At 41.9% G+C, this 19,921-nt stretch overlaps 2 protein-coding genes across 9 annotated transcripts in view; one reads left to right on the top strand and one right to left on the bottom strand.

The window, feature by feature from the left end:
* The window catches only part of LOC109466257 (dedicator of cytokinesis protein 3-like), an 85,494-nt gene that overhangs the window by 7,549 nt on the left and 58,024 nt on the right, over positions 1-19,921 (bottom strand). For all 6 annotated transcript variants that reach the window (XM_019763934.1, XM_019763935.1, XM_019763936.1 and 3 more), the window contains 13 exons: positions 18,792-18,850; positions 17,297-17,445; positions 16,087-16,172; positions 15,666-15,767; positions 15,409-15,469; positions 14,567-14,809; positions 13,941-14,030; positions 11,376-11,480; positions 9,777-9,918; positions 8,854-9,017; positions 8,134-8,220; positions 885-1,061; positions 83-166 (listed from right to left, as the gene is read on the bottom strand). In XM_019763934.1, coding sequence (XP_019619493.1) covers positions 83-166; positions 885-1,061; positions 8,134-8,220; positions 8,854-9,017; positions 9,777-9,918; positions 11,376-11,480; positions 13,941-14,030; positions 14,567-14,809; positions 15,409-15,469; positions 15,666-15,767; positions 16,087-16,172; positions 17,297-17,445; positions 18,792-18,850 — 1,549 coding nt within the window. The remainder of the gene's footprint in view (positions 1-82; positions 167-884; positions 1,062-8,133; positions 8,221-8,853; positions 9,018-9,776; positions 9,919-11,375; positions 11,481-13,940; positions 14,031-14,566; positions 14,810-15,408; positions 15,470-15,665; positions 15,768-16,086; positions 16,173-17,296; positions 17,446-18,791; positions 18,851-19,921) is intronic.
* LOC109466258 (tetratricopeptide repeat protein 28-like) lies at positions 2,567-8,117 on the top strand. Of its 3 annotated transcripts, XM_019763941.1 has the most exons (4): positions 2,567-2,652; positions 2,962-3,074; positions 3,789-4,031; positions 5,256-8,117. In XM_019763941.1, the coding sequence occupies exons 3-4, from the start codon at positions 3,803-3,805 to the stop codon at positions 7,883-7,885; spliced, it is 2,859 nt and encodes a 952-aa protein (XP_019619500.1). In that variant the 5' UTR covers positions 2,567-2,652; positions 2,962-3,074; positions 3,789-3,802; the 3' UTR covers positions 7,886-8,117. The 3 variants fall into 3 exon arrangements, with proteins under 3 accessions (XP_019619500.1, XP_019619501.1, XP_019619499.1); XM_019763942.1 differs by lacking the exon at positions 2,962-3,074 and having other exon boundaries at positions 2,630-2,652; XM_019763940.1 differs by lacking the exon at positions 2,567-2,652 and having other exon boundaries at positions 2,815-3,074.

The following is a 19,921-nucleotide window of genomic DNA, read 5'->3' as shown; positions in this document are numbered from 1 at the left end:
ATCATGGATTCTACCAACATCGATGAGCTTTCATTCAAATACGACACAACAACAAAGACATAAGACAGGTATATTGTCAGACCTGCTCCAGAACCAGACCCTTCAGTCTCTGCACCAGCTGTTGATCCTCAGGGTGGGCTGTGATGTAGTCATCCTCGAAGAAGGCCTGGAGACAAAAAAATGTTTTTAGTAGACTGAAAAATTAAACATTGAAATACCAATAATTATACATGTCAATAATATCACAGTTATTTTACTGGCTATACATGTAAAAATTATTACATACATTATACCTTTCAAAGCAGACACTACAATAGTGTACAAGACAAGCTCAACAGTAAAACCATGATACCAATAGACACTGCTGAAACATGCTACCTACGCTTGATATTTCTGACTTAGAGAAAAGAGATCCTGCTGTAATGTGTTAAAGGCATCCAATGCAGTATCAGGGCAGCAAAACAAAAATATTCTGGATGAGGAAATCTGTCTGACATTTACTCTGTTTCTTAACAAATACTTCAAGCTTTTGAAATAGTCCCAAAACAAGCTGTGAGGTCAGGTGTGTCTCTTTATTTTTTGGGTACCAAACACAAATAGCTAGAACCAGCCTACAGTACAAAACAAGGAGCCCTTTTCTGTCAGTGACATCACATTTTTGCCTTACAGATATCAGTATGCTAACTGTACGTTAGCATACTATGTTACCATATGGGATAGGATTGAAGAAAAAAAACAGAAAATTGACTGAAAATTTTGGTGAATTATTTTGGATGCCTTTATTTGACTTTTTTTTGAGCCAACCTTCACCAATTACAATGGATCCATTTACATGTAGGTTTCCACTGTACATGTATTAATTAAAAAAGAGAGAGAGACCTCACCTCCTGGTACTTGGAGATACCACCGTTGACAGCAGCATCGATGACCCCGTTTAACCTCATACTGAGGATCTGTACCCCCCTGGTCTGGTCAGTAGTGTGCTGGTGGATCAGGGTACGCAGCTCTTTGTTCATGTTGTCCATGGTCTGGATGGCAGTCTCAATCGGGCTGATCTCAACCTATGGCAACAAAATCATCATGCAGTTTATCTGCGTTGGTAGCAGTGTTCTAGCCAGCATAAATTTTTTTCTGGTACCTCAACCTACTGGAAAAAATCATACAAGTTCATCTGCATTAGTAGCAGTGTTCCAGCCAGCCTGTATTTTTTTCTGGCATCTTAACCTTTGGGAACAAGTCATCATGCAAGTGCATCTGTGTTGGTAGTACTTATAGTACGATCATGCTAAACTTTGTTCCAACACAAGGGGTACTCAGAGATCAAATTTTCAATGACCACTGTCACCTTCATCAGGATAATTAATGAATGTATGTCTTAAGAACATAAACCCGTCAGAGGTACAGACGAATATATGACATGAATTGCAAGAAAATACCTGTATTGGAAAAGACCGAATGCCAAGATCAATTCCAAAGGAAAAGAAGAAAATTTGGGAAGATATGAAAATGTGTATTATTCACCATACCATACTCTGTGTGTTTATTCATTTGTTCAACCTTTATGGCAGATTGTATTGAAGCCAACTTTTATTGGCAAACTTTTTATATTCGCACGCTCGCATCAGTTTTAAGGTTCCCAGAGGATGTCATCCATGATATCAAATAAACATGGCCTATGTATCATCAGGACAGGTGTCAACATAAGTAGACCTGTCAGGACGTCAGTCCAATTTTCCACTTAAACCAACATTGTGAGTTCACACCTACAATGCACAATATATCCCTTTCTACCACCAAAAGTCAAGCTGGATCATCTACTTTGTAAGTGCTTAAGGACGGAGGAAAAGATCAATTACGTTACTGTTTGGGTGGCATGCCAATGTTGACATACACCAAGACATAACAATTAACAAAAACAACTATTCAAATGTTCCAGTCCCAATGTTTAGACTTCCCAGACAAATCCCAGTAGCCCCCCTCAATACAGCTTTTTGCTGGTAACCCGAACTATTGAGCAACTATTGGGCTTTTACTCCATTAGCAACCATTGATTACTCAGAGGCGTCCGATTCATCCGCCATGAAAACACTAATCTTCTCACACACAAAGTGGTCTTTGATTGACATCAATGGCTTGAAATTGTGTAACGCCGCTCTTTAAATCGATATAACTGACCCAGATTTCCCTGACTTCGAATTCAGGCTCATTTGGTGTACGGTAAATCGCAACTGTCAGAAAAAACCTACAAGACTGTTACTTTCATTGTAACATGAAAGATAAATTGCATTACTATTGAGGGTTACTGTAACCAACTTAAATCTGATTATCAATCAAATTTAAAGGACAGTTCCAACACCTTCCCTCAAAAGGAAAAGCCTATATTGTAACAGTACTGTAATGACATAGCGACCAATTCACAATTGGCATCACAGTAACTCTACCCACATGTTGATTGACCACGGTTGTTACTGATATGTTTCTTCACCATTGAGAGTTCTCCTTTGTCTACCGGAAAAGACTTTTTGTTACTTCTGACAGTGATACTTTATTTACTTACCCTGTACAGGTAAGTTACAAAACATGCCACCTACCATGGACGGGTGTTTACATTTTGTAGGTGGGTTGGGGAAAAAGCTGTTGCTGTAAAACCAGGTAATTCTACATTACAACCTTCAGACACAAACATGTTGATAATTTTATCACACTTCTTGTCTTGTCTACTTTCTTTCCTCTTTTCTTTATTGCCGGTTATGCTTTCATTTTCAAACTGTTGCCAAGTGTTTTCTACCTTCTTGGGGGTTGAACACGAGATGGGCTAGTCTGGAGTGGTGACGCCTTGCAGTAAATAATGGTCTTTTTGAGCACATTACATTGTAAGGGGTTCGTACGAGTGACTCAAATTGTCATTGTGTATGTGCCTGACTTCACGTAAGGAATTTCTGTGTCCGAACATTTTCACAGTTCAGCTTGTAGTGTTTCACGAGGAAAGGACAGCTGGCCAACAAGGGTGTGTGTGCTGTCAGACAGGAGTTGTACTGACCAACATTCTCGAAGCTTCAAAGCATAAATCAGTGGTAAGACTGTTTCTTTCCACATGTTTTGACTTTGTTACTGCATGATATACCTAGAGTTGTCTTTGAAATTTTAGTTTTTGCTATCAAAAAAAGCTAATTTAAAAGATCTTTCTGTGGAAATTGTTCTAAAAATGACAGACTTCTTGATGGATAGATCATATGTTCTACTTTTATGTTATTATACATGTAGCTGTTGTTTAACTTGTTTCAGTTAATGACCAAGACATAGTCTGTGGCAGTGTTCTAGGCAGTGTCTGTTGTTTCCCTCAGTTGAGAGAATTTTGCCGCATCTTTGACGGACAAAAATTGGCACATAAATGGGAAGAGATATCATTAAACTAAACTCAGTCTGCCAGCAAAATTTGCCCTTCAAAATCCAGGAAATAGTGTTTCAGAGGGTAAAGATTTCAAAATTTCCTGTAGGACCTGCAGACACCTCTAGGATTTGCACACCTCAAGCACTGGACAGTCATGATGTTACGTCAAACAGGACTGACATAATGGAAAAAAATTCAGGCTGGCTAGAACACAAGTCTTCCTAACTGTCCACTCAAGCATTTCTGTATCAGATTCTGTATCATTCTGTATAGTCAGTATAACCGCCCTTTGGCGTAACACACCATCATACCGAACAACTTGTTACACCTAACCTTGAACATCTAACTCTAAACATTGTTTGAAAGTTATCTAATGATAACACCCCTATTTGTCCAGAGTACGGCTTGACAATGGAAGACAGACTGAAGAGCACAAAATCAGCACCGCTCCACAGAGTGCTGAAACAGCAGGGGCCGGGGACAGGGCCTGAGCTGGAGCTGGTACCTGCTGTGTCAGCCCTACAGCTGGGAGAACACAGGGAACCACAGCAGGGCAGGACGTTCAGGGTGGATCCTGAGTCTGGGTACATCACTGTGAGCAGACCCACTGTTCCTACAATCCACACTCAACCTACTCCAGGTTAGAATAACCCAGTACATCTGTGTGGTGTTGTATTTTCACTTAATCTTCACGGTAGCAAAAGTTCATGGTCTGAGAAATGAAGGTGTTCATGACATTATAGAGGGCCTGCAAGGGGGGGGGGTCCCGACAACACTCTACGCTGAATTCGGAAACCTCTCGATTACGCTTTACGATAAATTCCAAGTGGCTACAACGCATTACGTAGAATTAAAATGCCAAATACGCTCTACGCAAAAATATTAGAGCGGTCCGTCTACGCGCGGTCCGTCTACGCTCTACGTAGAATTTAAACGGCCGATTACGCTCTACGGAAAAGGGCTTGCGGGCCCCCATTATATGTTCACTGTGGCAGCAGGTGCAGGAAAAAGATAATCGGCAAATTACTTGTTAACGATAATGATAAGTTGGCGGAACAGAGGTGACTGAGAAAACTGCAAATACATGTATAGACTTTTATTTGTAAAAGTTCAGTCAACATGTACTGCAAAATAAAGTGCATATCCTAATGATGATAAGACAGGACAAATAGAACAAGCAACCATGCAACAGAAATGAAGTAAGAGAATCCGAGAACCAATTACTTAAATTGTTGTGGCCTACAATCAGGCCTAGCTTAATTGTCTTACCTTCTGACAAAGAAGACAGGAGTAACGTGATCTAGGATTAGTGGAGAGCTACTCTGTATCACCTGACATCTAACAGGTGGTACTGTTTCTACTGGGATGTCCCACGGAAATCTAAACCATACACTCGGGCCATCAGGCTATTTTGGACTAAACTACAGAGGCTTTTGTTTGAAACAAATAGACACTGTCATCATGGTAGATTGCTCTTCACTGGATGCTATCCACAAGTATTATCTTACAAAGCATTGTCTCTGCAATTTTATATAATTATACAATAACGAATAATGACTAAGTACTGGATTACATGCAACCTTCAGATGCACAAATGTTGACAATTTTATCAGACTTCTTGTCTTGTCTATTTTCTTTCTTCTTTTCAACAAATTCTACAAAAATCTTGATGGACAAAATTGACAAAAATCTTGGGTAAAAATTAAGCAGGATAACATTAGCTATGTATGACTGTGGTATAAAGACATCCTGAGGTCATTCCACTAATCCACATGTATCACTCAAATCCTCTTGGACATATTAGATATGGTTTGACGACTGATTCAGAATCATCTTTTATCCTTTTCCTTCTTGCTTTCTCCAGATGAGATCCAAGACGCCCAGTCTAAGATTGATGATCTACAAACCGAGCTGTCTGCCGCCGAGGAGTCCGGCAACAGTTCCTTACAGTTTGACATCAACTGCAAGATTGGAGACCTGTACTGGCACACGCTACAGAAGCCAAACAAGGCCGTCATGTACTACGAAGAGATGCTGACCTCGGCCCAGGCCCTGCACGACAAGAACAAGGAGGCCGCCACGTACAACAAGATGGCGGTGGCGCTGGACGTGTCGGGGAAACACAAGGAGGCCATGTGGAACCACGAGAGGATGATGGAGATCGAGAAGGCGGCGGGGAACAAGGACGGAATCGCCGCCTGCCACGCCAACATGGCGTCCTCGCTGATGAACACGGGAAATGTCGCCGAGGCCGTGACGCACTACGAGTCCGTAATGGAGCTGGCGAAGGAGAAGAACGACAAGCAACGGCAGCTGGAGCTAGCCCAGACGCTTGCCGGGATGTACCACAAGAAGCTAGGGGACTCCAAAACAGCCTTTAAGTACTACACCCAGGAGCTGAAACTGGGAGAGGAACTGAATGACAGAAAGGCGATGATACAAGCCTGTAACGTCATGGGAGACATGCAGATGATGGAAGCCAAGGACAGGAAAGCTGCGCTGAAGTATTACAAACACATGCTGCACTACGCAGAGAAGACAAATGACGAGGAAAACATGGCTCTCTCCTACAACAGGATCGGGACGGTGTACGGAGCGATGGGAGAGCACGTCACCGCTTTACTCTGGCACCAGAAGGACCTGAGGATACGGAGAAACCAAGAAGAGGAAGAGGACGATAACGCCATGGCCAAGTGCATTGCGTACAGGAATGCCGCTCTGACATACAAAATCTTGGGAAACTACGACCATGCCAAGTCCAACTATGAATCTGCCAATGGCCTATCTGCTAAGTCCAGTAGTATGCTGCTACAATGGATGACAACTCTTGAGCTGGGAGAACTGCACCAGGGGCAGATGGGGGATCCACACACGGCGCTCTGGTACTACACACAGCTGCTAACGCTTGCCGAAGAGATGCAGGACAAAGAAAAGGTCGCCACAGCCTACAGACTTGTGGGAATGGCAAACGACGAGACGGGGGACCACCAGTCGGCCATAGACTGGTACCAGAAAACTCTGCGTACTTGGAGGAACATCGGAAACAAGGAGGGGCAGATTGCAGCGCACAAGAGCATCGCCAAGGCCAGCATGGCCCTGGAGAAGTTTGCAGACACGAAGCAGCACTATGAATCCGCGATGGCGCTAGCCGACGACCTCGGCAACAAGGGGCAGACAAAACAGCTGCTCTTGTTGCTAGGAGACCTCCTAAGAGACGACCTGAATGATCCGCAAGGCGCAGCAAAGCGATACGCACAGTTGTTAAAGTTAATGGAGGAGGTACAAGACAAGGCAGGAATACTGCTCTCCTACACACGGCTGGGTGATCTGTACCGGGACAAGATAGCAGACCCAAACACGGCCGCAAAATACTACAAGGAGATGCTGACAGTGTCGGAAGAGGTCAATGACAAAAACAAGGCAGTGGTGGCCTACAGTAGGCTGGGAGATCTCTACAGAGAGGTGCTCAATGATCCAGAGGTGGCTATCAAGTACTACGAGAGGGTTCTTGTAGTGTCTGAGGAGCTAAAGGATCCTGCGAAGATGGCCCTGGCCTGCAGCCGGCTGGGAGACCTGCACAGGGAAGGGGTGGGCAACCCGCAGAAAGCTGTAGAGTACTACAAACAGATGCTGGCTCTCGCAGAAGAGACACAAGACAAGGAGAAGGTGGCGCTCGCGTACAACCGGCTCGGCCTGACCCACGGCATGATGGGTAAGTACGAGGACGCCGTCGACTGGCAGGAGAAGAATCTTCAACTCCGAGAGGAGATGGGAGACAAGCTGAAGCAGGTCGCGGCTCAGATGAACCTCGCTGCTTCCATCAAGAAGCTCGGGAACCCCAAGAAGGCCAAGTTCCACTACACCGCGGCCATGGCACACGCCGTGGAGACTGGGAACAGGGAACGACAGTGCTCCCTCGCCATGCACTTGGGAGACTTGTACCGAGAGGAGTTCAAGGAACAGAAGAAGGCGATGAAGTTCTACCAGCAGATGTTAGGCATGGCCGAAGAGCTGGATTTGAAGGACGACATCGCGCTCGCGTTTAGCAAGATGGGGCTGGTGTACCACGCGGTGGGGGAATACGAGCAGGCAGTAGAGCTACACCAGAAACACCTCATCATCAAACAGGGGCAGGAGGACAAGGAGGGGCAGATGATCGGTCAACAGAACATGGCCGACTCTTACACGTCCTGGGGGAAGTACGAACAAGCCGCCACGCTGTACGCCACAGCCCTGGCCTTCGCGAAGGAGCTAGAAGATAAGCAGCAGCAACGGGACATCATTCTCAAGCTTGGAGACCTGCACCTGGACAAGTGTAAGAAACCACAGAGGGCGCTGGACTATTATGTGGAGCTAAGGGACCTGGCAGAAGAAATGAAAGACAACGGGAAGCTTGCAGTGGCGTACAACAGGATGGGTCTAGCATACGACGAACTGGGGGACCACAACGAAGGCAACAAGTGGCATCAACTGGCCAAGAAGTTGAAAGAGTAACTCCTTTTGATTCCTGCATTTTGCTACCAATAGAACTTGTTGTTTTCCTAAAAAATATATCCAGCATGATTTCTAGTTAAGGACTAACCAGAGCTTAGGATTTGTAAAAGTAGTGTTTCTTACCATTTTTGACTTTTGAAAATTGCTTAGAGATAGAACATAGCGTACAGGTATTTTGAACATTTTCTGAAGAGTGCAGTGAAACAGTGGAAAAAAGGGAGGAAAAAAAGGTGTAAAAATGTACATACCACTTGAACAGACTTGACTTCAAACCACTTGAGGATGCCAGGTAGTGTGCTGGTGGTGACCATGATGGTTCTCTCCAACCACATGTTCTATGGTCAACAATAACATGTACATTCAAACATGTTCAAGACATAAAAAATTACAGTTCATCTCTTCAAAATTCATTGAAAAGACCATATTGAGCAATTGTTGGCACTTACTGTAAGCATATCTGACAAACAGTATTTTTGACTGAATAGCAAAGTTCTTTTATTGACATTCACAACCATTTAATTTTGATTTACGTGAGCCAATGTTTTGATGACCGTCTGTCACCTTCATAAGGGCTAATATCACTAGTTTACTGTGCACTGGAGCTAGATGTTACTTGGTGCATAATGCACTAAAGGTGTTACATAGTTCATAGTGCACTGGAGCTAGGTGTTACTTGGTGCATAATGCACTAAAGGTGTTACTGGTTCACTGTGTACTGAAGCTAGGTGTTACTGGTTCACTGTGCACTGAAGCTAGGTGTTACTGGTTCACTGTGCACTGAAGCTAGGTGGTACTGGTTCACTGTGCACTGAAGCTAGGTGCCACTATAACAATGTAGCCTCAAGCGTAAAACAAGTCGTATTAGCCCTAAAGATGACAGACGGTTGTGAAAAAAAGAACTTCACTATACAATCATTTACCAACCTAATGAAATTATTTACAGAGTATTTTTGACATGTAGTGTTTACCTTGAAGAGATTTTCATCCTTTGCGCCCTTGTGGACAGGTCTGTCAAACACAAAAGTGTCTATGTTGTTGGCTCTGTAGTAGGAAGCGATCTTTTCTGGCACTGTCTGATCATGGAGGATCTCTGAGTCCTTAGGTACAGGAGTTGCCTTACAAATCTGGATATCTGTGGTACAGGTTAAGGCAACATAACAAACATCTAGTCTGTATCTGTATAGCTGGTATAACTGCCCTTCAGTGTAACACACCAGTAACACACCAGGTATGCAATTGCAGCTGGCTATAATACACTGAAAGACCTGTTGCACCGGACCTTTGCATATTTAACTCAAAACATTTTTTTCATTTTCATTTTTTTGGCTATCTAGTGATGATCCCCCTACTGTACTTGGTGACAACGAGTTTCACGCTACGATAGTTCTAGGAAAAAATGATCTAATTTACATCTGATAGAATGTAGATTTCTTAATCTGTTGGAGTTAAAGAGGAAAAGGCAAGACTAGGGGGCATTCTACAGGCTTTTCTATACCGAGAAAAAAATGATTTCAGAACGAAATTCATGTAGTGTCTCATCCAAGACTCTTGTCGGCAGCCGTTTTTCCGCCAATTGCCAGAGCTTTGTGACGTGTGACGGAAAAATTTTTAAACCAATCCGCCAACTATGACAGACAAAATTGACAAAATCTTGGGTAAAAAAATTACATCCAAAGGACCAACAACAACCACTCACAACCCCAAGATTTGCCTCTCTAAAATGTAGGAATTTGCGTTTTTAAAGCTTGAAAATCCTAAACGGACCCCCATAGATTGAGAGCACTCTCTCCCCAAGTCCTAGAATGAACCTGGGCTGACAGAAAAACAATTTTGACTGGCTAGAGCCCTGGTCTGATCTAGATTGAAGAATAAGGTCTAGACTAAAGGATACATTCCACATCTGAGTTGATGACTTCATCGTCCAGTGGCAGGTTGTGAGTCATGAAGGAAGCGTTGGGAAACTCTGTCTGCAGCCGCTGACTGAAGTCCTGTATCTTCTCATACGGCTGGCCTTGGTACACAAACGTCTTATTCTGTAGGGGGACAACAATTAAGGGTTAATGACCCGCCCCGAGGTGAATATGGTGTGAGAAAGCCTTGTCAGTTGGTATAACCACTGAATGAAGCCACCGAGTGAGCGCAGCGAACAAGGTTTTTCAGGGAACAGGTGTTCTTATGGGAGTCACCCGATGTCATTGGAACACAACAAGTTATTTTCGGATTTTTCGTAACAGAGCCGTGTTCTACTTGGGTCACCAGAGGTCATATGCGGGTGATTATTGGGTTGTTTAATGTATGGATTGGGATGAATAATGACCTGGTTTTGACTATATTTGTGACATTACGGCGTCATAAGGAATGTGGAATGGAGCCTTCTGATCGGTCAACGTCACCCGGCTATATGATAATCAGGGTTAATAACTGTATGATTATAGGAACTGCTGTTGCCCCTTAAAGGCATCCAATACAATTTCTGGGTGGCGAAACTGAAATTTCAATGTCCATCTTCTGGTCATTTTTTTCAATTCATGCAGTAAGTTGTATCAAAAATGTTTGTTTTCACCACGCTGTGCTGCTATTTGTATTATAGATCAGTTTGCTGTGGCCTTTTTGTATTTGATGCTTGGCTGCTTGGTTCTAGAAATACTTAATCTAACTTGCTGTGCTGTGGTTTATATATGTAAGACATGTGAGAGTTGGACAAAATACACATTTGTGCCTGTTTTCATTTTGTCAACATGCTATACAAAACTATTTTGTAATGAGTACCATTGCAAATTTGTGCAAAACTTTATCAACCCAAATTTGTGCATAACTTTATCAGCCCATTACTATCAGGTTGATTGTTGATTGTACTTGAAGTTATTGTCAAGTACAACATAATACAGTAATAAGCAATGACCTTTCATCTTTGTACAAAGACTTGTCAATGTTCTTTGAATATCATTCCTGTCTTTTTGTGCTGTGGGTTCAATAAATGATAAGAGATACAAAACATTTTGTTTATGATTCTTGTTACAGTATCTTATTCAGAAAGGTAAAGCTAGTTATGGATGGTAACCATCAACAGTATTTCTATTTATCCTTATTTATCATATTTACTGAATTTCATATGGCTGGATGGCCCATTCAATTCTGACAAACTGATTATGATTATTATATTTCTTTTAAAACCTAAAACATTACAGTCATCAATATAACAAAGAAAATAAAGTTGTGCCAAGTTGTGACAAACTTTTAACAATCATTAAGTTACAGAGATTTGAGACATATAAGTAACACAAGTAACGGAAAGTATATTTAAATAAACAAACACACGTGTTACATAAAAACATACAAGAAAGCCAAAGAAAACAAGTCAAAATTGCAATCCATTACTCATATCCATTACTACTCCAGATCAGCTTTACTTTGCATTTAAACTATATATACAATGTACAGTTTACATACTTTTGTATACACAACAACCATGTACTACTACTAAACTTACCCTGAGAAAGAAAGGGAACTTCTTCCCATAGTACCCCACTCTGTAGAAGGGTCGTTCTGGTCTGAGTTCAGTCAGGATGTTCTCAAAGAAGTGGGCCTGGGTTTGCTGTGGAGAAATATATTGTAGAGTCAAAATGTACATATTAGGCCACACAAATTTAATTTGTTCGTTCTCGGATTTTTTTTCAGAAAAAATATGGAGCAACAGGGCGAAAAAAAATGAAATAAAAACAGGTCTAGGCATCCTATTACAAAGTGCTATGATAGGAGCCATGAAGTCAACACAAAAGGCTGGGTTAATATTTCAACAATGAATTTTGAACTTTTAATCAAACCACTGCATTGATAGATAGATAGATGAAAAAAACTGTAACAACTAGGAAGAAAAGGACTTTCCTCAACTAAAGGGGAAAAATATGAGCATTTTTGAGTTGATTCAGAACCAGAAATGAAGAGGCAAATCCGAGAGCCAAAAAATGATATTGTTGTTGACTCAGAATCCAAAGGTTCTGGGTTCGAATCCCTGTCAAGCCCCATTGTTGTGTCCTTGGGAAAGGCACTTTACACGACTTTCCTCACTTGACTCATCAGGTTAAAAGTACCTAGCCTTGGTTAGGGATGTCCTATTGGATAGGACATGAAGCCAGAGGTCCCATGTTTAAGGAGATCCACACAGTCAACCTTAAGCACATTAAAGATCCCACCACCCTTACATTAAAGATTGCACCAAACTTGTCAAAAAAGTAGGGGCCCTTCCTGGTGTGAGTGGTTCAAACCTGACAGTCTGGTCTCAGGTTTGACATCATGAAGAGGTGATAGTTATCTGTTGTCAATCCTTCCACAAATGTGTTGAATCTTCTGATAGATACAGTCAAACCTGTATCCAACAACCACTCAAGGGACCAAGGAAAAATGGTTGTTGACTGGGAGTGGTTGGATGGTCCAGTTGGGGGGGGGGGTTCTGGTTGATATCTTGGCAGGGTAGGCTCTTACTTACAAATAATAAGCAAAAAAGAAAATACAGAGTACAATTTAAATTTAATGGTGAGATTTTATTGACATCACACACACATGACTTTGAAGTCAAAGTGATTACACAATTTCTCAGTTCAGTCTTCTAAATTTACAACCATGTGACTGATGCAAATTATACTTCATATCGTAGAATTTGAGGCAAAAAAGTGGAAAATAGCGACAAGAAGTATGACAAAATACATCATGTGTACTTGGCTATCTCTAGAAGTCCTCCATTGTTTTTGGCCAAGGACATACCGACGCCGCGTTGATATTTTCTTGCCGCAATTACAGGTTCTGTGTCGGCAACTTTTGCAGACTACTCAATACTGGCGCAACATTACAGCAGTCAACTTAATGTGACTTCAAAAATTCCTAAAAGGTCATTTTGGGCTAAGAAATTTGACGGAAAACTTCGTTCGCGATCACAAAATGGAGAACAAAGATGGCGCTGGCTTGGAAAACAACAACAACCAATCCACTGTGAAGGGGAACAATGAAAATGCAGCAAAAAATACATAACGAAATTTCAAGTTTATAAAGGCCTTTGTAAGCAATTATAACTCTAGATAGATATAAAATTTAGTTAATTTATATTTGATTTGCGTGCGCTGACCGCACGTGTCAAAAATAAATTGAGTAAAGTAATCAGCAACCCTTTAGAAATGGAACCTTCCGATGACCCGCGGGGTGACCCAAGCGCGGCCGCCATCTTGAAACAGAAATGCCGAGGAAAAAACACTTCTAAGCATAAAAAACGCTGCTTTTCATGGAATTCCACGACCATACAACGAATTCAAAGAATAGTTTGGGGAAAAATATCTGTGTGTATGTGATTTTATGGTGTGTTTGACGCGATTTGGGTCTTCAATCCGCCGGAACTAGGCGCCGGCAGTGTGTAGAGATCAGCGTGGTTTTCGCGCGCCGTCAAAACAAGAAACAAAACGCCCGCTAAATAAAACCCAGGACAACATTTTAGATTCCAGCGATTGTGTTTTCTATGGAAATATTTGTGGATATGCACAATATTCCCATGTTTTAACCGTATGCTTTCTCAAATTACAATGTGTTATTCTTGTCGCAAGCGCGGTACGTGTGTGTGCAGACGGCGTGAGAGAATCGGGCCCGCTAGATTTTTTGTCGGTCAGTGCAGGAGCATGCAGCATGATCTAATCTCGATTTGTTTTCGAAATTATATTAGTAAAACTATATTTGTACAATTATCAGTTTCTTTTATTGAAGCATAATATTACTCTGGACGTGTCGTTCCAAACTCCACATGTGCGTTGTGCCGACGCACCAAGATCTAGATCGCTTGTCCTTATGCCATCATCTGGTTGTTGAGTAGGGTGTCCGTGCCCCGTAGGGACCACAAGAAAGTGGCCGCTGGTTGCGTTGTACAGTTGGTTGCCTGGAAGGGGGTCCTTACTATGTAAAATGGGACGGGACTGTTTGAATGTGGTTGTTGATAACAGTTGGTTGCCCTAAACAGTTGGTTGGACGGACAGGTTTGACTGTAAATACATTTGTAAATGTACACTGAGGTACTCACCAGTATGTGGCTGAGTTTGGCATACTCAAAAGATTTTTTCTCATACTGCTCTGCTAACTCTTTACACAGGGGGATGCCATTCTCCCAGCTCTGAATGGAAGAAAGAAAAAAAATGAATACTTGATGAAGTTTACAAGATGTCAGCTAGAATTGCTTTAAAATTTATGCTTGCATTGTTGCAGAGAGATTTTTCCTAGAACGTACCGTGCCTGTGCAAAATGCATGAATAACACTTCGGCAGAACATCTTGTGTGTAAGGTCATATTCACATATTTAAGGATAAAATCCTTTAGTGTTGTGTCAGAAAAGATATCTTCTGCAACTGGCTGAATTCTGAAAAAATGTGAAAAATCTGGGTTTTGCAGGCATATGTGTAGTACATTCTGCTGACACGTACTAGTACATGTATGTAAATCATGATTTTTTTGCACTACTTTAAGTTTGCAGTTTTGCAGTCACTGCTGTACTGCAAACTTATTACGGTGAACAAATAATTTGCCAACTCTTTATATGCTGCCCCTGCAAACATATGGTTCCATAAGTATGTCAATTTTTCTCAGACAACAAACTTTCATTAACGCCAACATTAAGACTTATTTACAGTACTATGATAAAACTGCCCTCACCTTCCCCTTGTCGAAGTACTCTATAACAGTGACATAGATTTTCTCCTTCCTCTCCCTCTCCTGTTGGCGTGGGTACCACTCGTCCTCCGGCAGCATGAGACCCGTCCAGCCCAGCATGCCTGCGTGCAGCAGCAGGGTGAAACCCGCCTCCGTGTAGTTCTCCGCCTCCCTGTGCATGTCGTGGAGCTTGTAGATGTAGCGGATGTACATCTCCTCACGCTGGATGTCGTTGTGGTAGAAGTGCTGTTGTGAAGGAAATGGCAGTGTGAGAAAAACCCACCTACGGTCTGTGTTTTCTTTTGCAGACTGAGACACTAAACAATATTGCAGGAGAAAAATTAGTGGAGCTTGTAGATGTAGCGGATGTACATCTCCTCACGCTGGATGTCGTTGTGGTAGAAGTGCTGTTGTGTAGTAAAAATTCAGATCATGAGATATCAAAACCCAGACGTTCAGCAGCAGTACCATAACAAGCTGCCAGGGGGCTCAAAATGTAGTCTAGATAAGTAATGATTTTGAGGTCTCATAAAAAACTACCTACCTACCAAATATCAAGACATCATAGCCTTCTTGAGTTATCGTGTTTAGCAACTGTTTTCTGTCAGCAGCAATGCATTTTTGCCTCACACATATCAGTATGCTACATGTATATGGGATGAGGTTGATTCAAAATCAGTTTTACTGCCTTGAAATTGCTTTGGGTGCCTTTGAACAGAAACATGTGACCTGGGCAGTATCATGCACCACAACAGCCACAATGTGAACTCACTACACAGACTCAGCTGTATTTCAGGTAATATATTTTGAAACATCACACTGGGTGGCAGACAAAAATGACTCACCAGCAGGCTGACAGTACATCCCATCCTCTTGTCCCTGTTTTCACTGCCCTTCATCACATGTCTGAAAGGAACAAAATACGTACTAAGTACAGCGGACAGCAGAAATATTTATTATCATTTACCAAAAACTGTGACACTGATACTGCCTGTAATATATAGACCAAACTAGCAGTAAGTCCCTCTTTCTAAATGCTGGCAAGAATCAATGAATGTCGGGAATGTAAGACATTGGTAAGAAAAAGTTAAGAGTAACAGACCTGTAATCTAACAACCTCTCCAATAGTCTAGTCATGGAGTTGACAAAAGATCCTGCTGTTTCCTGCCACTCTGCACTCTCTACTTGCACACGGTCCAGCAAACTGAAGTAGATAAAAAATAATAGGTAAAGATGCAAAAAACACACATTGCTTTTGGAAAGCAATATGTATGTAGTGAGGGAGTTATGTCATTGAAAAACACATTATGAAGACAAAATCTCTTAACGTTTCTTTCCATATATTTACACACCAATTTTGTCCATCATGACGGATCGAGCAAAATTTTTGGCCATCATGAGCGGCAAATTCCGTCAAATGTTGGCAAGATAGACGCTGGTTAGAACACGGCTATATGTGTTTCATGTCGGATTCTATATTTTGAATCTCCTACACACAAAATCCAAGCCTATGTATGACTCACATGGAGTGGAAGAGTTCTCTGTACTCATCATCTCCCTTGTCCTGACTGATCAGGATGTCCAACTTGTCAATCATCTCACACTCCACCTGTAACCATGGAAACAACAGATAGAACATCACACTCAGTCTCCAACTTGTCAATCATCTCACACTCCACCTGTAACCATGGAAACAACAGATAGAACATCACACTCAGTATCCAACTTGTCAATCATCTCACACTCCACCTGTAACCATGGAAACAACAGATAGAACATCACACAGTCTCCAACTTGTCAATCATCTCACACTCCACCTGTAACCATGGAAACCACAGATAGAACATCACACTCAGTCTCCAACTTGTCAATCATCTCACACTCCACCTGTAACCATGGAAACAACAGATAGAACATCACACAGTCTCCAACTTGTCAATCATCTCACACTCCACCTGTAACCATGGAAACAACAGATAGAACATCACATTCAGTATTCAAGAGGTAATTATCAAAATCCATGACTAAGTGTGTTACACATTCTCTCGCTGTCAGCGGCTGACTAAGCCTGACTGGTGGAAGGGCCTGCTCTAGTAGAAACATGATGTAGTCAGGCTATGAAAAGCACCACAGTGACTGTACAAATTAGAATCATGTCCTTTAATAGTTTCATCAGGTTTCTAAGTCACTGAATAAAGAGTGTGCAATATTTGACCTGAAGTCTGTCAGTAGCTGCTTTTTCAGCACCAAGGACAGAGCCATGTTATAGTTTGTAAACTGGAATCAAAGCTGACTAAAGAGACTCTTTTTACACAACCACATGTTTTATTCAAACCAGACACTGAAATTTTGTGTAATATTGACTTAGCTGTGAAGTTAGTCAGTAATTGCTTTTTCAGCACCAAGGACAGAGACATGTTACAGTTTGCAAACTGGAATCAGACTTTATTCAGCCGACATTTCAGTAACTGTCTTCAATTTCCTCAGGGCAATTCTGACTGCTTCACATTGCACAGTACAGGTGTAACTGCTATAGATGACATAAAGTTTCTACTTATATACACAGTTACATGTGAACTAGTCAGATTTGCCCTGAGACAGTCACCGAAATGTTGGTGGGAAACCTCTTAGTTGTGTAAAAAGAGTCTTTATTTAGTAAAAATGATGATTTCAAAATTTGCACACACATATTATGCACTATGTAAGCTGCTGGATATTGTAGAATGTTCCCACCTCCTTGAAGCTGCCCCTGGTTGCCTGCTCACACTCCATCATGTCGTGGAACACCGGGATGAGAGCCTTCCTCAGCTCTGTCTCAGGCACCAGGGAGATCTCCAGGAACGACCCCACCATGCCAGGCAGGAAGTTCAACTTGTGTTCTCCTGTGAAGAAACAACAGTTTTATCTTGAGTCTAACCTAGTGCTGTGTACCAGTTCTCTGGACCAGTTCTGGACTTGTAAAAATGTTTAGGTTCAAGTCCAAAAATCTCAAATGTCACATACCCCTTTTCCTTCAAAACCACTTAAAACCCTCCATAGATTGCAAAATTTATGCTGCAACATGAAGAAAAAATTGGTATTGGGCATCACCAAGTGTCTGCCTCCATGTTACATGGCCACAGTTTTCTCCAAACAACATTGAAAGGTTGCCAACATGCAATTTCGTATATGCCATGGGTTTAGGTCCGGACTTACGAGTCCGGACCTGAACCTAAACCTCGGGACTTGAATCCGGACCTGAACCTAAATTTGGGTTTACGTACACAGCACTAATTCCAAGTAGGTTTTGTACAACAGGAGTCCAATTAGCCACACCGCGATGGTGGGACTAATCAACTCCAGACATACAAAACTCTATCACAGGCGTAACACTCCTACCAGTCTGTTGAGCTGGACAGGGGAAAACTTAGAGCCCCGAAGACAGCCTGCCCTAACCACGATAGACTGGGTACCAGGCTACTAGAGTCTTCACCATCATGCCAGTGTAACAGTGAGGTTTCAAGTGCTACCAACTGACTCGTCTGACAGGTCCGGCTTAGCGACTAGTAAGGTGGCTGCCAGGGACCAACACAGGTTTGATTCCCAGCGTCCCGGGAGCCAGGGGTTTTCCTCTTTCCACTCGCTCCTTGTTTCAGTGGTTCCCACATCAGCACTGTGAGTAATGGCAAACTGTGCTTCACAGGGACATCAAACTCAGAGAATTCGAGGATGAAGCTAAAAAGAAATGGGGGAGTAGTGTATCAGTGGAACACTACTGTAAACAATGTATCTACTCAGTCCAAGAGGTCCAGACCTTTTCAGATGAGTCAGTTGGTAGCACTTAAAACCTCATTGTTACACTGTTACACTTATTACAATAGACACCAAACATGGGGAAAAGAGAATCATATTCAAGCACTGACTTCAAGTTTAGCAAAACATGTAGAAAATGTACACACACAAAACATACAAAATGTACACGTATACCTGCCATTGTTTCATTACAAATAGACAATGGATGAGTTCTGGACAATACACAGATTTGACAATTCATTCATCAATTCTAACATAGCTAATCGAAGCCAAACAAAAATGCCACAATAATCAGATAAAAATTAAGAGCTAATAAGAGCTAGTAAACCTGGTGCCCAGACTATGCCACCACAGTATTATATGGTACAGGTCGACTGTAGCAAACATGACATCATCCAGAGGAGCTCTCAGGGGAAAACTGATCCCAATGACTCACCTAGACTCTGCCACATGGAGAGGATCTCAAACCCCATAGGGACCCTCATGTCACTGTATCTGCCACAGATAAAAGCACATCAATATTAGATAAAAGCATCAGAGTGACAGGGTGGGATATAATCTTAAACCCCATAGGAATATGGGAATCCCACATCATAATGTTATCCTAAGGCCACACCAATTTAATTTCTTGGTTACCGGAGTTTTCTAGAAAAATAATGGAGCGGGCGGGCGAAAAAAATAAAAACAGGCCTAGGCATCCTATTATGGCCCAAAATGGTACGATAGGAGCCATGAAGTCAACACACCAGGCTGGTTAAAAATTTTAACAATGAATTTTGAACTTTTAATGATACCATTGCATTGAAATATGGAATAACTGTAACAAATAGGAAGAAAAGGACTGTTTTCAACTGTTCAGGGCAAAATATGAGCATTTTGCAGTTGATTCTGATTTTTTTTTCTGAAATCAGAAAAAAATTAAGCCGACGAATCTGTTAACCAAGAAATTAAATTGGTGTGACCTTAACCCCCGTGGGAATACGGCAATCCCACATCATAATGTTATCCTGAGGGAAAACTGCACAGATTTTTGCATGAAACCCCAAGGGGAAACTCACACTAATTGGCTTATATCAGGAAAGTCTATAGCTTCATTAATATTACAGAATGGGGGAGATATTACTTTTACTACATCAGTCCCACAATGAAGTTAGCGGTGGATTTGCGAACTGACAAGTAATTAAATCCTTTATTAATTAATCACCTAGTATGCACATGTACTATGATGTAGTTTTATGTATAAGGCCTAGGAAAAAAAATTCCAGTTTCCCAATCGACCCTAACAAAAAAACGACCCTAGCAGCAGACAGATAGACGGGTCCTTGAGACAGTCCTGTATTTTTTTGTTAAATTTTATTTGTTTGATCATTTTAGTTAAAAATCTAAATGTATTTAAAAAATTTGTAAAAGAAAATCCCTACACAAATAGGAAACACAAATAATTTTCCTAGGCCTAGAAAAAGTAGATGTCAGGGTACATGCCCGTAGCCAGGATTTTGAATGGGGGGGGGGGGTTCTTCCCGACTGCTTGAGGGGACCTCGAGCGCCGTAGGCGCGAGGTTCCTA

This window comes from Branchiostoma belcheri, unplaced genomic scaffold (genome assembly GCF_001625305.1).
Source record: "Branchiostoma belcheri isolate BF01 breed outbred unplaced genomic scaffold, Haploidv18h27 scaffold161, whole genome shotgun sequence".
In the NCBI taxonomy this organism is placed as follows: domain Eukaryota; kingdom Metazoa; phylum Chordata; class Leptocardii; order Amphioxiformes; family Branchiostomatidae; genus Branchiostoma; species Branchiostoma belcheri.
Note: the sequence above shows the minus strand (reverse complement) of the source record. Positions and strands in the feature narration are given on the sequence as shown.

What these genes read in the sequence shown, in the direction of transcription:
- LOC109466258 (XM_019763941.1), top strand. Translation starts at nt 3,803, where the DNA reads ATGGAAGACAGACTGAAGAGCACAAAATCAGCACCGCTCCACAGAGTG. An exon ending in CCACACTCAACCTACTCCAG is followed by an intron (nt 4,032 to 5,255) that starts GTTAGAATAACC and finishes TGCTTTCTCCAG; the next exon opens with ATGAGATCCAAGACGCCCAG.